An 18,331-nucleotide genomic window follows, 5' to 3' on the forward strand; every position below is an offset into this window, starting at 1 on the left:
GTTGTTATGTGGCCTTCGGCTAGGTTTCCAGTCTTTTCAAATCAAAAGTTGAACAATTTTGTCTATGCCTTAAGCCATAAGAAATATTTTCTCGTTTTTATGTGGCCTGCAGCTTAGTTTTCCAGCTTAAATTGAAAATTTGAAATTTCTTTTTCTGGGCTTTAAGCTGGGAGATTGTTTGGGTTTCGTATGTGGCCATCAGCTGAGAGTTATGTGAAGCATTTTAGGATAAAGCCTTTAGCCTATTTTAGTTGAAATGTAGAAGCTTTTCCCTTTAGGCTTTAAGCCATAAAATTATTTTCTGCATGGTGTGTGGCCTTTGGCCAAGTTTTAATCTCTCTTAAGTTAAAAATTTAAAATCCTCATCTTGCCCTTAAGTCATAAGATGGTTATCTTTTATTATGAGGCCTTCAGCTGAGTTTTACACAAAATATTTTAAGGTAATGCCTTCAGCCTTTTCAAATTGAAAGCTCTTCTTCCTAGGCCTTAAGCCGTTAAATTGGTTTGTTGATACATGGCCCTCAGCCTAGTTTTCAGCCTATTTAGATTAAACACTGAAAATCTTTGTCTCGGCCTTAAGCTGTGACACTGTTCTTGATTAACGTGAGGCCTTCAGCTGAGTTCTATGGGAAAAGTTTAAGCTAAAGCTTTCAGCCTATTTATATTGAAGATAAAAAAAAAATTTCTAAAGAAGTGAAACCTCCAGAAGAACTCAATTCCTTGCTCAGGACTTGTGCCTTGGATTTTCGATGTGGCCTTCAGCCAATCTAAATTAAATCAAAGGAGGTGTTTCATTAAAACCTTGACAGTTTTTGATTCTTGCTTGTGTGATTGTGTGTTTTAAGAAATAAAGTTTATGTGTTGAGTACAACCGACAGTAACTTATTTTGGCCACTTTCCACAAATAGAACCTCATCTGCTCTGTCCCACTAGCACAGAGATTTCATATATGTTTATAGGAAGGGCTGTGTGATGCTTGGTTATGGATATTAGCACATTCACTGCATTGATGCTCCATCACATGTGTCACCAAGGTATTATGTAATCTTTCGCACAGTACTCTACCTACTGTTAAGTGATCTGTAGTCAGTTGCATGGTCTGAGTCATGTTGTAGGCTATGTTAGTTTCCATTGTGTTTGTGTGCCTAATTGTAAAGTACTGTCAACCTGGGGTACATATCACAGTGTTTTGCCTTCTTCCAAAAGTGGATTCACTTATGTGTTTACTGTTGTATGTATAAATAGTGTAATACATTAACATTTTTTGTCTTCCACCATTTGTTAGCAATGGAAACCTGCTACTTGACAAGTGAAATGGCGAATATGATATTCTGCTTTTGTTTAGCAAGTAGATGTAGCCTGCAAGCCCATGCCCTCTATGGTGAAAAATATCGATGGCACAGAGTCCCCTCTGATAAGCTGTTCAGCAGACTTTTCCAGCATCTGAGGGACACAGGTACTTTGCACCTCAGAAGACTGACGGGTGGAGGGCCACACAAAGTCCACATGCCTAAAATGGAAGAGCACATTCTACATTCTGTGGAAGAAACCCCTAGGACCAGTGCACAATGATTAGCAGCAGCAGAAGGCATGTCTCACTTTGTTATCTGGGGGTATTTCATGAACAGTTGCTGTATCTATGTAATCTACAGTGTGTTCAGACCCTAGGGCCATAGGATCATCATGGCAGAAGGTAGTTCTATCAATGGCTTTTGCAGAAGTGTGCCGCAGATCCACTGTTAATAATCAAGATTTTATTTACCAATGGGGCAGGGTTCACAAGAGATGGCATTGTGAATTTCCATAACCAGCATGTATGGGCTGATGTAATTCTCCAAGCAGTTCAGGACAGAAGACATCAACACCAATTCTCAATCAGCATAAGGACAGGTGTATTTGGCAATAGATTAATAGGGCCATACGTGGTATCACAAAGGTTAACTGGGGTGCATCAACTGGACTTTCTCATTAATGCGTTGCCTATCTTGCTGGAGGGTGTACCATTTGTGATAACAGTACTGCAGAATAATCAATGCAGCATAGGAGGGCACCACTGGGGGCCCCCAGAAGTTAATTCATCATATACCACGCAAATTGCAGGAAGCAATATCAACTGTCCACAAAATGTTACACAAGTAGTTCAACCTTTTTGCTAACAAAGTGAAAATGGCCTAAGCATTGATGCAAAGCGATCATCCTCTGCAGTATGTGCTTTCAAGTTCCCTGTTTTCTCCATAGATGCTGACTACTTGAGAAAGTTCCTGTTTCAGATGCTATGTTCCACATTTCTGTATGTGTGAATCACCACATTAGGACTTGGATGTCGAAAATCCCACACAACACACATGAACACATCCAAAATAGCCAAAAGCTTAATATTTGATGGGTCCTAATGCATGATAGACTGACAGGTCCATTTCCTTCACAGAGGAAACCATAAATGGAAATGTTTACATGGGCATACTCAAGCTATTTCCGCTAGCGTGGATTGAAGAGCTGCAGCTGTCCATCATCTTCCAGTGCTATGGTGCATCCCAACATATGAGTCAGAACATCCATACATGGGAGTCAGACATTAGCAGTCAGCTGAGACACAAGCAGCAACAAGGAAGTAACCAATTTTGTTACTTTTACGAATTCCTAACCAGGACTGAATTGTACAGTTTCATCTCTTTGATTTGGTAGTTTAGTTTCTTGAATTTCTGCATGTTAATTTAATATTTAATACACATAGTTTTCACGATTTTGTCTGTGTCAGAAAGTAACATAGTACAAGGAGTGAATTTTTTAGTCTCACCTGAGTGCATTGATAGTTCAGTTTCTGAAACTCTATGTGTTAATTTAATTTATTAGAAACTGTTCTTATGTTTTCATTTGTGTCTACAGTAGAGTTCCATAGTGCATGCCAATAGTCCTTTGTTTATGTAGAACATGGATGGGGCTGTGATTGCTGTGTGTAGATGACAGCCAAGTTGGTGACACTTTGCTCTCGTCTCCAGGCTGTGATGGCTTTGGTTACACATCTCAAAGCTGCAGTGGATAGGCATCACTGTTATGGGCCGGCCGTGGGGATCTGATGGATGTTCTGATCAGTCTGCACTGGTGGCCAGCCCAGCTACTGCTCCCACTGAGGTTGACCAGTCACTTGTGGTTGAGTGGGAGGTTATCTCAGGGTGTGGCAGACTTCCCAGGGGGCCAAACATAAGTTCTTCCCAGTTAGTCTGACAAACAGGTTCCAGGTGCTGTCTATGGCAGAAACTGTCCCTCAGCCAAATGCAGTCACTTGTTGTGTTTCAGAGGAGCCTGTAAGATCTGGACAATCACAGAGGATTGGATTATTGGCAGTCAAGAGCTTCAATGTTAGGCTCATTACGGGGCCCCTTAGGGACACGGCTGCCGAGGAGGGCATACCAGGTGGAGTCAGGGTGCAACAAACTGCAGGTGATGGCTCACATTGGTAACAATGATGTTTGTCACTCTGGACTGGAAGAGATTCTCTCTGGTTTCAAGCAGCTATCAGAAGTGGTAAAGGCTGCAAGTCTTGCTTGCAAGATGAAAGCAGAACTCACCTTTTGCAGCATAGTCAATGGGACCAATCATAGACCTCTGGTTTAAAGCCAAGTGGAGTGTCCAAATCAGGGGCTCAGATGGTTCTGTAACTGTATAGGCTGCAGATTCCTTGACATAGTTTGGTAAGGTTTTGGGTTCCACTAAACAGGTCAGGAGTCCATTACATAGAGGGGTTGGCTACATGAGTTGCAGCAACTGTCTGGGAAGGACTGGGTGCTTTTTTAGGTTCCAGGGTCTCTAATCTTCAGGGGGCAAAATACATAGCACTGCCAAATGGCCTATAAAATTCATGGCACTACCTACCTTTTGGAACTAATAGCTCCTTCCACAGGGAGGAGAGAGGGATAGGTTACATTCCCCAACCTATCCTTCTCCTTCTCTATTAGTTCCAAAAGCTAGGGTAGTGGTTCGTATTTTTATATATGTTTCAGAAAGGTAATGAGACTGATTGTTACCCACCAGAGATTTTATTTTTTCAAAAAACAAGTTCATCACCTTCAAAGTAGTTTTCTTTGGCAGCTATACATCATTGGAGTCATTTTTTCCCAATCTCAGTAGCAGAGCTGAAAGGCTTCAACTGGTAGGACCTTTAAAATGACAGTCAAATTCTTTTAGAATGTTCTCCAGAGACGCAAAGAGATCCCAAATGACATTCTCTTAAGACATTTCTCAATGTCAGGGAAAGATAAAAGTCACAAGGATTCGGATCGAGTGAGTAGGGGGGCTACAGAGTAACACGAATGTCTTTTGAGGTAAAAAACTTCTTGATGGAAGTGGCCACATGACATGGGGCATTGTCATGGAACAGCATTCACTTTTCTACATTGTAACTCAATTCACCCTTTTTCCTGAGCCTTCCAAGAACATCTGTGTAAAACACTTGGTTGATAGTTTGTCTTGGAGAAACAATCTCACAGGAGCACAAACACATTTAATGTTTTCAACAGTTTTTGAAACTGCAGGTCTCCCTGACAGCCGTTCATCTTCAACAGGTTCTTGTCCTTCAAAAAATGGTTTGTGCAAGCGAAAAACTTGTGCTCTTGATAAGGAATGTTCCCCACAGGCCTGTTTTGCTTTTGAAAGGTCACACTCATGGATTAACCAAGTTGCTCTAATACCACAACTTCACTGATGGCACACTCAAAAATCACATGATGGCTGAATGGAGCTGAAACTTGGACTGAGAATCTGGAAGGGTTGAACACACTGGTCTATACAAGTAGAACAGCACAGCATTGCTACATTACTCGCAGTGTTGCCAATCTCATAAGTTTTCTCACAGTTCATAATTGCCATATTTCCACAGAGAAGATGTACTGTAATTACTGTAAAACTGATTCATTCCATATCATAACAAGAGGTGACAAATATGATCCACATAACATGGGGATGAAAACTGGGCACAGTTCTGTTACATAATGTTATATTTTTTTGAGTGAATTCTCCTTTTGATATTTATTACTGCAAACATGGATACTGTAACAGATACATTTTGGGAATTATGTAACTAATTTAACTGATGTAGAAAGACAGTGTTTCTTGTATTTATGATAATATTGGCATGTGCTAACACTGAATTATGCTGTGAAGCTTTAGTTTAACAATAAAAAGTCATGCACATAGCTATAGCTATAATTTTAAATTTCAAAAAAGTGACTCTCTCCCTCCCTCCCTCTCCATCTCTCCCCTCTCCATCACCCTCCCTCTTTCCTTCTGTCTCTCTCTCTCTCTCTCTCTCTCTCTCTCTCTCTCTCTCTCTACCTCTACCTCTCATATACAACCTACAGAAGACATTTTGAGAATACTTACTAACTTTGGCTACTTCTATTAATTACAAAGTAATAAATGCTCAACGTATCACCATACACCAATATACTGTTTGTTGTGAGACAACACTAAGGACTTCAAAACCATTTATATTTGCCCTATTGATTATTAATAATATGGTTTTATTTCTCATCTTTCTTTAGCATATAAGTCAATATGTTCAGAAGTAGGGCATTTATTGAGAGGTGCTCTGTGAACTTGTATTCCACAGTGTGATAAGCTAACAGGATTCCCTGCCACCCACAACCCTCTATTCGTGCATTATGGCTGCGGTGACATACCTCTACATTTCTGCTGACACAGAACAGCTCAACAGGAACATTGGAAGCTCTCCACTCGCCCACTTGCCCAGGGGGCCTGTTATGTTGTGGCAGTGGTGGCTGTGGTGGTGGTGGTGCTGGCAGTGGAGGAGCTGAAGGTGCATAAGCGTGCGGTACAAATGGCAGATCCTCCGCTCGCATCACTGACATTACTCCGACCTGAGTCGTCCGCACGTGGTATGGGAACATCTTGTTGGCGTGTGATGGCAGGGTAGTAACCTGAAAACAAAATTTTGTTATTTCAGTAACTGAGGTGTTATGTAAAACATTCAGGTCAGAAGAATATGGGGAAAAATTTCTAAAACATATTAAATTAGTTTGTAGTAGTTATACACTGAGGAGACAGAAGTCATGGGATAATGATATGCACATATACAGATGGCAGTTGTATCGCTGTCATTAGTATTCACGTGATTCATTTGAATAGGTTCCTGAAGTGATTATGGCTGCATGACAGGAATTAACAGACTTCAGTGGTAGCTGGAGCCAAATGCACATGCTATTCTAATTCCAGAACTGTTAGGGAGTGCAGTGTTCTGAGATTCAAAGTGTCAAGAGCATGCTGAGAATACCAGCTTTCAGGCATTAATTCTCACTATGGACAACAGAGTGGCTGATGGCCTTCAGTTAATGACTGAGAGCTGCGGCATTTGTGTAGAGTTGCCTGTCCTAACAGACAAGCGACACTGCATGAAATAACTGCAGAAATCAATGTGTGACATATGATGAATGAGCCCTGCCATGTTGTGTTCCTCCACTATGCTGGGCAAAAAGACGTCCAACACTATATTAGGAGGTATCCCATTATTTTTTCATCTCAGTGTAAATGAAACTAGAGTGGCAGTTGTTTAATTTGACCTGTACAAAGATTAACTTCTAAGCATCTATACTTTCACTATCTGTCAATACATGCATATGTATAGGAAATATATATATTTTGGATTGTCAACAAAATGAGCTTCCTATCTCACCTACAGTTTTTGTTGTTGTGCAGTAAATGTGGGCATAATACTCTATCTGCACAAAAGAACAGGAACTTCTGAAGTTGCAAGCCATGAATATTTTAGTTGCATTATGATATCAGGCATGTTACAGGCAATTTCATGTACCCAATTATAAGTAAATTACATACAGTCTACTATTTACATGAAAACCACACAATTTTTCATTAGGAAATTCAGAATAACTCACAAAATGATAGCAGAAAGTGGGGATATGAGTTTACTATTTTTTAAATTATTGCTTCTGACACCGCTCATAAAACTTATTGCATGTTTAATAAAATTTGAGAATGTAGCAGTAATTTGATAAAAATGAAACACTGACCAAGAAGAGAACGTGTCCTAAGAGGGCAACGAAGTGTAGAACACCGCAGACAACACTCTCTCGTACCCATTTATCGATGAGACTATTTGCTGCCAGAATGAATACAGGGCCAGAGACAAACCTATTGGCATAAAATTTACAGTAAGAGCTGGTAATGTCAATCTATAACATATTTTTTAGCTATCAAAATGTAGTAATTAAACTGGTTTACTTTTGGGCAAATAAGCCAAAAAACACCAACTATAGTGTTCCAACATCACTAATAAAATACAGATCTGATATTATAAAAAGAAAAGTGAGAAGAGTCTGAATTGGTTAGCTTCATACAAGAATTAACATCAAACACGTAATCATTGTATTGCAATTTACTATAAAACATTATCTATCTGTCTTTAATTTTCTACTTACCACAAAGTTCCAATCATATTAAGTGGATAATAGAATGTAACTTTTGCAGGATTATATTTTACTGTGAAAACAATGGAGTAGACAAACATTCCCCAAGCACAAATGCGTAACATGATGAGTCCATACCCTGCAGGGGATTCGTACAAGTACAAGACTTTCCCTGGATCAAAGAACTGAAACAAGCAATTACAAACTGTGAAATATAGTGTAAGATTGGTGGGTACTTAATTAAATTACTTCCTTTACCTTTCATCTGAGAAAATTGATTTTATAAAAAGCAAAAGTCTTCTTGAAAGTTCAAGGTTGTGCTTTTTGTCTCAAGCACTGAAAATATTGAAGAAATTATTTTGATTGATATGTTTATCATGTTTTGTTGATCACATTGTAAAGAAGAACCTTTGAGAATGAAGAATGAAATAAGGCTAATACAAAAAGGAAAATGTGGTTGTGAGAAACAAATTCTGTATCAGTTGTGTTTACATTTTATGTTACACCTTTAATAATTCTTACAAAGAGATAGAGGGGCTGGCCAGTACTTACCTCAGCTCAGTACAGCCAATAGATTCACAAAACAGAACAGAAAATTTACATTCCTAGCTTTCAGAACATTGTTCCTTCATCAGGGAGGAGAGAGGGGAAAAAAGGGAAGAAGGGAAAGTGGATTCAGTTACTCACAACCCAGGTTATGAAGCAACAGGGCAAGGTAAACAGGGAGGGTAGCAAGGATGGAGGCATGGTTGTCAGAGGGAAGCCAAAGATATTCTAGTGTTAAATACTGTGCCAGCTTCAAACCAAAGAGGATGCATACAGAAGTAGAGTTATATAGTATAAAGATAAACACAACTATGTAGGATGAAAAGATGCGTGAATGGCTAAAGAGGAGAGGGAAAAAGGAGAAGACTGAAGAGTAAATGGGAATGAGGTTGGTTAACGAAGGTTCAGTCCAGGGGGATGGTGGGATGAAAGGATGTGTTGGAGTGCAAGTTCCCATCTCCGCAGTTCCGAGGGACTGGTGTTGGGTGGGAGAAGCCAAATGGCACATATGTTGTAGCAGGTTCCTAGGTCCCTAGAATTATGCTGGATGGCATGCTCTGCTACTGGGTATTGGACATCTCCTAGGTGGACAGTTCGTCTGTGTCCGTTCATGCGCTCAGCCAGTTTAGTTGTCGTCATACCGATGTAAAAGGCTGTGCAGTGCAGGCATGTCAGCTGATAAATGACATGTGTTGTTTCACATGTGGCCCTGCCTTGAATTGTGTATGTTTTACCAGTAGCGGGACTGGAGTTGGTGGTTGTGGGGGGATGCATGGGGCAGGTTTTGCAGTGGGGTCGGTTACAGGGGTAGGAACCACTGGGTAGAGAGGGTGGTCTGGGAATATTGTAGGGTTTGACAAGGATGTTATGGAGGTTAGGGGGGCAACAAAAGGCAACTCTGGGTGGTGTGGGGAGAATATTGTCAAGGGACAATATTTTTCAGGGCTTGACTTTAGAAAGTCATATCCCTGGTGGAGTAATTTGTTGATGTATTCGAGGCCAGGATAATATTGGGTGACAAGGGGGATGCTTCTGTGTGGTCTGGGGGTAGGAACATTGTTGTTGGACGGGGAGGAATGTATTGCTCAGGAGATCTGTTTGTGGGCAAGGTCTGCAGGATAGTTGCAGGAGAGGAAAGCACTGGTCAGGTTATTGGTGTAATTGTTGAGGGATTCGTCACTGGAGCAGATACATTTGCCATGAATACCTAGGCTGTAGGGAAGGGAGCATTTGATGTGGAGTGGATGGCAGCTATCAAAGTGAAGGTACTGTTGTTTGTTTGTGGGTTTGAAGTGGACAGAGGTGTGGATCTGAGCTTCAACAAGATAAAGGTCAACATCCAGGAAGGTGGCTTGGGTTTTGGAGAAGCACCATGTGAAATTCAGATTCGAAAAGGAGTTGAGGTTATGGAGGAAATTAAGGAGTGTTTTTTCACCATGAGTCCAGACCACAAAGATGTCATCTATAAACCTATACCAGGCCAGGGGAAGCAGCTGTTGGGTCGTCAGGAAAGCCTCCTCCATGCGACCTATGTATCAGAGTGAAATGCAGTTGGCATCCCTGCACATGCCTGCGTTTAATGTGTATTGCTGGAAGTTTCATTGTTGTACATATTAAGTGGATAATAGAAAGCACCTTTTGCAGGATTATATTTTACAGTGAAAACAATGGAGTAGACAAACATTCCTCAGGCATAAATGCGTAACATGATGAGTCTATACCCTGCAGGGGATTCATACAAGTACAAGACTTTTCCTTGGTCAAAGAATTGAAACAAGCAATTATTATATCCATATAGTAGAGATGCTGAGTTGTATATCGCAACTCAGCATCTCTCCTATACGATGAGTAGCAACTTTCCTTCTCAATATTGTTACATTCCATCCTGGATTTTCTGTTGTCTTCTGTTATTTGATTATTGTATGTCTGTTAGTTATTGTTCAGTGCTGTATTGAGTAGAGCATTGTGACACACAGTTTGTGAATTTTGAGATGACAGAGTCAGAGGAGCAGAGTGCCTGCATTACATTTTGCATGAAACTCAAGGAAACCTTCACAGAGACACTTGGTGCAGGAAGCCTATGGTGATGAATACTTAAACCATAGTCAGTGTTATGAATGGTTTGCACTGTTTAAAAATGGACGGACAGAAGACCCTCATTCAGGATGCGCTTCAATGTCTACTGACACCACTCGTGTCAGGAACATCAATGAAATTGTGCATGCCAATTGAAGACTGACTGTCTGAAAGACTGAAGAAGAGTGTAACATTTCATTTAGATCATGTTATGAAATCTTGACACAGCATTTTGGAATGTATCGTGTTGTCTCCAAGTTCATCCCACAGCTCATGAGTAAAGACCAGAAAGATCTTTGCCTCACAATCCGTGAAGATCTGTAGTATCATGCAAATGAGAACAAGGTGTTCTTTAAGAGAACCATTACTGGTTATGAGACATGGGTCTATGATTATTATGTTGATACTATGGTTCAATCTTCAGAATGAGTTGAGAAAGGTTCTCCAAGACTAAAAAAAGCTCATCCAGTGAGGTCATTTACTTATTTATTTATTTATTTATTTATTTATTTATTTATTTATTTATTTTATTTATTTCTTACTGAGTTGATCCAACTGTGACAAAGTCAAAAGGATATAGAGTGTGTCAGTAAACAATGAATACAAAGGTAGTAGCAAAGCACTCAATCAGACAAAAGTAATACTTCATGTTTGCTATACGCATATGTGGTAAGAGTGACAGATTATACCAAACATTACACGTAGAAAATGAAAACAAATTAAACACCAGTGAAAATGACTATGAATGTTACATGGGTATGGTACCTACATCATTGCTCAAACTTAAGCTATGGTGTATCACACTCAAAATATCTGGTCCACAGACCTAGGTGGTTTTATCATTGTGGCTAAAATACTCTTCTAAATGGTAAAATGACCTTTCCAGTAGAAATTGCTTCAGATGCTCCTTAGAGGAGGAATGGTTATCAAATTTGCTTTTAATGTCTGGAGGGAGAGCATTAAAAACTTTTGCACCAGAGAACTGCAAACCCTTTTGCACCATGGTCAGGTTTTTACATTCATTGTGGAAATCATGCTTTCTCCTGGTGTCATATCCATGGTATTCACTATTTCTTTTATGAAACTCAGTATTTTTGCTGATGAACCCCCTAAGACAAAATATGTACTGGGAAGTGACAGTAACAATTTTTAGTTTCCAGAAAAGGTTTCTACAACTACATCTGGAGTCTACGCCACTCATTATTCTTATAACACATTTCGGGGCCAAGAGTATTTTCTTTGTTAGTGTTTGGTTTCCCCAAAATATAATACCATATGCTATAAGAGAATGGAAATATCCATAGTATGCTACTTTCATTGTGTGTATGTTTCTGCTTTTGGAGAGAATGCGTAGGGCAAAAATCAATGAGCTGAGTCTCTTCTGAAGATTTATTATATGATGAGACCAGTTTACTCTGGAATCAATTAAAACGCCTAAAATCTTTGTTTATTCAACTCTTTCTATTGACTCTGTACCACATTTCACAGCTAATTCCTCCTCTGTTTTAGTAGTTGCAGTGAACTGAATATAATTATATATGAAGTCTTCAAAGGTTGTCAGCCGAGTAGCATCGTCACCTCATAGCAACATTTCAATAGAATGCGTCTCCATCATCTTCACGCGAAGTGTCGGGATATCGTCGGTTGCGGGCTTATATCTCTGCTAGACCACTCTCCGCTTCCCATGGCTGGCCAATCACGCACCCAAGGAATCGCCCGATGCGCCTGGATCAGCCAGTGGTGGGGGGGGACGCATGCACGGGGCTCGAGTCCCAGCGTCCGTCTCTGTCTGCTCCGTCCACGGTCCTTGGTGGAACGGAACGTTCTTCTCTGATTTTCCTGATTGCAGGTTCCCAGGCTGTGCTGAGATGGTAGCCACTGTTTCAGTTGATTAGGTTGTCATGTAACCATATTTCTACAGACTCTTTGATTACTGAGTCCCAAAATCCGTTTGTACTGCATATTTTCTTTTTGTCCTCAAAATCGAAGGTGTGCTTCTCATCAATACTATGTTCTGCCACAGCAGATTTGTTGGTCTGACCCAAGCGTACATGCCTAATGTGTTCATTGCGGCGCTGTGAGATGCAAAGCTGCATCTGTCCTATATATTGCACCCCACATTCGCATCCGATCTTGTACACACCTGGTGCCATCAGACCTAGTGGATCCTTGGTTGAACCAAGAAGGTCTTCGATTTTTCCTGCTGTGTGGAAAATGGTCTTCACTTAATGTTTCTTGAGAATTCTCATGATCTTGTACGTCGGAGAACCCGCGTATGGCAAGAACACACAGCCCATTGTTTCATCTTCATCCAGTTTCTCTTCTCTCTTCTTGTGGTCGGTCTTCAGAGCTCTCCTTATTTGTGTCTCACTGTATCCATTTTTTCTTGAAGATGAAGACCAAGCAATGGGCTGTGCGTTCTTGCCATACGCGGGTCCTCTGACATCCAAGATCACAAGAATTCTCAGGAAACATAAAGTGAAGACCATTATCTGCGCAGCAGGAAAAATCAAAGGCCTTCTCGGTTCAACCAAGGATACACTAGGTCTGATGGCACCAGGTGTGTACAAGATCAGATGCGAATGTGGGACGCATTATATAGGACATATGCAGCACTGCATCTCACAGCGCCACAGTGAACACATTAGGCATGTACGCTTGGGTCAGACCAACATATCTGCTGTGGCGGAACATAGTATTGATGAGAAGCTTCAGTTTTGAGGACACAAAGAAAATATGCAGTACAAATGGATTTTGGGACTCAGTAAACAAAGAGTCCATAGAAATACAGTTACACGACAACCTAATCAACCACAACAGTGACTACCATCTCACTACAGCCTGGGAGCCTGCAATCAGGAACATCAGAGAAGAAGGTTACGTTCCACCATGGGCCATGGACGGAGACGACAGAGATGGACGCCGGAACTCGAACCCCGCGCAAGCGTCCCCCCCACCACCGGTCAATCCAGGCACATCGGGCGATTCTGTGGGCGCGTGATTGGCCGGCCGCGGGAAGCAGAGAGCAGTCCAGCAGAGATATAAGCCCATGACTGAGGTTTCTATGAGTCGCTGATGCTACTCGGCGGACAACCCATGAAGTCTTCATATATGAAATTCGCTGAGAAAGCCTGCACTCACATATGAATATAATAAGTCTTATTAAAGTTCAATGAGAGTCCATTGAAGCTAAACCATTTCACTAAATCAGTAAGAATATTCTTAATGGATCCTTGGAGATCTTCACATGTATGACCATTAATCACAATGTTGGTGTCTTCTGCAAAAATGGTATAAAAGCACTGTAACATTGTGCATTCAGATAGGCCATTTATAAATACACTCCTGGAAATTGAAATAAGAACACCGTGAATTCATTGTCCCAGGAAGGGGAAACTTTATTGACACATTCCTGGGGTCAGATACATCACATGATCACACTGACAGAACCACAGGCACATAGACACAGGCCACAGAGCATGCACAATGTCGGCACTAGTACAGTGTATATCCACCTTTCGCAGCAATGCAGGCTGCTATTCTCCCATGGAGACGATCGTAGAGATGCTGGATGTAGTCCTGTGGAACGGCTTGCCATGCCATTTCCACCTGGCGCCTCAGTTGGACCAGTGTTCGTGCTGGACGTGCAGACCGCGTGAGACGACGCTTCATCCAGTCCCAAACATGCTCAATGGGGGACAGATCCGGAGATCTTGCTGGCCAGGGTAGTTGACTTACACCTTCTAGAGCACGTTGGGTGGCACGGGATACATGCGGACGTGCATTGTCCTGTTGGAACAGCAAGTTCCCTTGCCGGTCTAGGAATGGTAGAACGATGGGTTCGATGACAGTTTGGATGTACCGTGCACTATTCAGTGTCCCCTCGACGATCACCAGTGGTGTACGGCCAGTGTAGGAGATCGCTCCCCACACCATGATGCCGGGTGTTGGCCCTGTGTGCCTCGGTCGTATGCAGTCCTGATTGTGGCGCTCACCTGCACGGCGCCAAACACGCATACGACCATCATTGGCACCAAGGCAGAAGCGACTCTCATCGCTGAAGACGACATGTCTCCATTCGTCCCTCCATTCACGCCTGTCGCGACACCACTGGAGGCGGGCTGCACGATGTTGGGGCGTGAGCGGAAGACGGCCTAACGGTGTGCGGGACCGTAGCCCAGCTTCATGGAGACGGTTGCGAATGGTCCTCGCCAATACCCCAGGAGCAACAGTGTCCCTAATTTGCTGGGAAGTGGCAGTGCGGTCCCCTACGGCACTGCGTAGGATCCTACGGTCTTGGCGTGCATCTGTGCGTTGCTGCGGTCCGGTCCCAGGTCGACGGGCACGCGCACCTTCCGCCGACCACTGGCATCAACATCGATGTACTGTGGAGACCTCACGCCCCACGTGTTGAGCAATTCGGCGGTACGTCCACCCGGCCTCCCGCATGCCCACTATACGCCCTCGCTCAAAGTCCGTCAACTGCACATACGGTTCACGTCCACGCTGTCGCGGCATGCTACCAGTGTTAAAGACTGCGATGGAGCTCTGTATGCCACGGCAAACTGGCTGACACTGACGGCGGCGGTGCACAAATGCTGCGCAGCTAGCGCCATTCGACGGCCAACACCGCGGTTCCTGGTGTGTCCGCTGTGCCGTGCGTGTGATCATTGCTTGTACAGCCCTCTCGCAGTGTCCTGTTCCCATTCCAGTACTACACAGCCATCATTTCACTGCCATACCCAGTCTTTTAATTTCTTTTTATTTCTTTCCTTTCTGCTACTTACCCCCTCCCCCCTCCACACCTTCTCTCCTGCCCTCCGTCTAAGCTGCAGCACTTCGCTGTCCACCACTCCCACCATACTATCCCTCCCCCTCCCTGCCCCAGCCTCCTCCTTACCCCCACCCAGTCACCACTCCCATCATGCACTGGTGCTGCTGCCCGCAGTGTGGTTTCAGTTCTCTGAGAGTGCAGACATGTGTGCAAGTTGCATTTGCATGAGTGTGTGTGTGCGTGTGTGTATGTGTGTCTACTGCTGACAAAGGCCTTAATGGGTAAAAGCTATAATTCTGTGAATCTTGTTGTTGTGCCTATCATGACTCAGCATCTCTGCTATAAGCTGAGTAGCAACTTTCCTTCTCTGGTATTGTTAAAAAATCTTTCAGATGTAGTGGGTGTACTACTTTCCGTCTGCTTGCTGTTCCATCTGCAGTCTGCTTCGCTGTTGTGTTTTCTTCTGTTGGTGGAATTTCTTTTGCTTCTTTTTCTTCTGCAGGTGACATTATGCCTAAAAAATTCTTGGTGTGTTTGTTGAGTATGGCTTCTTGGTGACGATCAAGTGCTGAAGTTATTTTTGGAGTTTGCAAAATTTTTGCTTCATTCACCACCGTTCTTATGGGTTTGAACCATTTCATAATTTGAGGCTGTTTTACAAATTGATTGTTCGTTTCTGGCCTACTGGGTTTAAACCACTTCATAATTTGCAACTGATTGGGGGCTTTACTGTTGGCTGCTTTCCAAAAATGGTTTATAATTTGCCTTAGATTGCTACTTGTCCTGGTTTCTTCATTGTCAGGCAAGATACTAGTAAATATTTTATCAGCAAGAACCTCTTTTCCTGATGCATTTAAATGAAGGCCATGAGCTGTATATAACTTTTGCTCTAAAATGTTTGTGTCTATAACATCAACATTCTGGAAACGAGTACATATTTCCGTGAAACTCTTGTTAGCGACACTAATTTCACGGTTTACGCATAACCAACTCGGTAAGTCATGACGCTGTGGGACATTCACAAAGAGAACATTTGTATGAGTTAAATTATTTACACAATTTCTCAGTCCTGTGATACCCTTGTATGATTCATTTCTATAAACTTCATTAGCTCCGCTGAGCAAAACAACAAAAGCATCCTTAGTCAAGCTAGTTACTTCATTAGATTTTGTTAGGTTTGTTAGTTCTCATAATGGGGCCCCAGGCTCATGAATCCAGATGCCATGAAGTATTTTTCCATTAACACTGTGGAAATTCCCCAGATCTTCTCGCGTTTTCCAATTTTCACACTTGAGGGATCAATTAGCAATGATGTGTTTACTTTATGCACTTCATTCAACTCAAATGTCAAAGCTATGCTGATAGTTTTCTTTGACTTCAAAGGATTAGTTGATCACAAATTCACATCACAGAGGTAAACAGTTAATCAGTGGCACTATCAGGACATATTGTAATGCCTGGGAAAAAATGTGATAAGGAAACAGCTGGAAAAGTGGCAAGAAAATTTTGTGGCTCTCGCATCATGATAATGCAGATGCACATTCATCCCTGTTGGTGAGTGACTATCGCACAAAAAAACAAAATCACTGTGCTACCTCATCCTCTGTACTCTCCTGACCTGGTCTCTGTGGACTTTTTTTTTTTGCTTCTGAAGTTGGAAACCTCATTGACAGGATGAAGATTTGTAAAAATAGACAAGATAAAAGAAAATTTGCAGATGGTGCTTCACATGACCTGGCAAGAGGCATACTGAGACTGCTTCTGAAAGTGGAAACGGCATTGGGAGTGGTGTATCAACTGTGGAGGAGGGTGTTTCAAAGTAGACCATGCACAATAAGTAAAAGATAAATGCAGAAACATTTTGTGGACAAAGTTGCAGAATTTTTTGAACAGACCTTGTATATGATTAAAGTGACAATTGGCAGAGCATAACAGCTACCTACATACTGTGAGCATAGAAGCCTCTTCACATTGGACATTTCCAACTTTTCATAAAGCCAACAAGTGTTTACAAGTTCTTCAGTATAGATAAAATCATATATTTGAAAAAGGAGGGACTAAAAAGATACACTTTTAAAGCACTTTTGAATTGTTAAACATTGTCAGTTTCTTTCTTTTCATCTTCTATTTGTTTTTATAAGAACATTATGACAAAATACAGAACTATACTCAGAATCCTAGACAAGGGGCCATGTCTACATGCCAATTACTTCAGTTCCTTATATTCCATAGTGTGTATCGGGTTCATATTTCAATGAGTGCTATAGTGCTAGTTATAGTTGATGAGGAATTCCTCCATAAAAATCTTTGATCACTTACCCATTAATGTGCAGAATCTAAGAGATAATGAAATAAACACAGATCGAAATCATATATGCTCGATAACTGGTAACCCCTTCTGCTCCACAGAAGAATTCTGAATATTAAAGAAAGTGATAAACATGGAAAGGGTGCAGGAAACAGAATGAAACTTCATGACTCGAGAGGGTACGTCACGTTATTCAAATGAGTGTGTATTCAAGTCGAGTTTGTGAAGAACTCGGCAATACGGGCCCACCGATCAGTATGATGCTGCACCTCCTCTAGCCCAGATGTCTGCATCGACTCAGCTGGGAAGGGTATCATAAGGCTCAAGGCAAACTGGTCCACAACTTCTTGATATCCCACATACTGGCACTCGGATGGAGTTAACCTCTGAGGTGGTGCCACACGTCTCCTATCAGGGAGAGATCTGGGGATCTCAGCAGTCACAGGAATACCTCAGCATCATGCAGGTAGTTTACAGGGACATGTGCCACATATGGATGAGCAGTGTTCTGTGAAAAATTGCACCACAATACTGTTACATGAGAGGTAACACTTGGGGGTGCAGGATGTTCCTGGCATGTTGTCGGGCCATCTGAGTTTCCTCAGTCACTACCAGCCTTGACCAGAATTTGTACCCTATTGCTCCCATGCTGTTTTAATCTGACAGGAAGTTTCATATCAGCACACACTCCACTACAGAGTGAAAATCCCATTCTGGAAACATCCCCCAGGCTGTGGCTAAGCCATGTCTCCGCAATATCATTTCTTTCAGGAGTGCTAGTTCTGCAAGGTTCGCAGGAAAGCTTCTGTAAAGTTTGGAAGGTTGGCAGAAGCAAAGCTGTGAGGATGGGGCGTGAGTCGTACTTGGGTAGCTCACATGGTAGAGCATTTGCCCATGAAAGGTGATGGTCCTGAGTTCGAGTCTCAGTCCAGCACACAGGTTTAATCTACCAGGAAGTTTCATATCAGCACACACTCTGCTGCAGAGTGAAAATCTCATTCTTGACTGCAGTTGCTGAATTTCTCCATAAAGTGTACACTCTCCTAGACCAAGGTATGAAGAAAGCTGCCGTATTCTTAGATCTTTCCAAAGCTTTCAACTCAGTCAACCATGGGTTGTTCATTAAGAAATTGAAGGCTTACAACATCGAGGACTCATTTACACAATTACTGACCACATACTTGACAA

General features: G+C 42.1%; 1 protein-coding gene across 1 annotated transcript in view; it reads right to left on the reverse strand.

Moving 5' to 3' along the window:
• The window catches only part of LOC126100453 (transmembrane protein 145-like), a 146,766-nt gene that overhangs the window by 16,308 nt on the left and 112,127 nt on the right, over window positions 1–18,331 (reverse strand). Inside the window, exons 9-11 of the mRNA XM_049911059.1 lie at window positions 7,452–7,624; window positions 7,044–7,164; window positions 5,679–5,936 (exon numbers count right to left, since the gene is read on the reverse strand). Coding sequence (XP_049767016.1) covers window positions 5,679–5,936; window positions 7,044–7,164; window positions 7,452–7,624 — 552 coding nt within the window. The remainder of the gene's footprint in view (window positions 1–5,678; window positions 5,937–7,043; window positions 7,165–7,451; window positions 7,625–18,331) is intronic.

This window comes from Schistocerca cancellata, chromosome 9 (assembly GCF_023864275.1).
Source record: "Schistocerca cancellata isolate TAMUIC-IGC-003103 chromosome 9, iqSchCanc2.1, whole genome shotgun sequence".
Classification (NCBI taxonomy): Eukaryota; Metazoa; Arthropoda; class Insecta; order Orthoptera; family Acrididae; genus Schistocerca; species Schistocerca cancellata.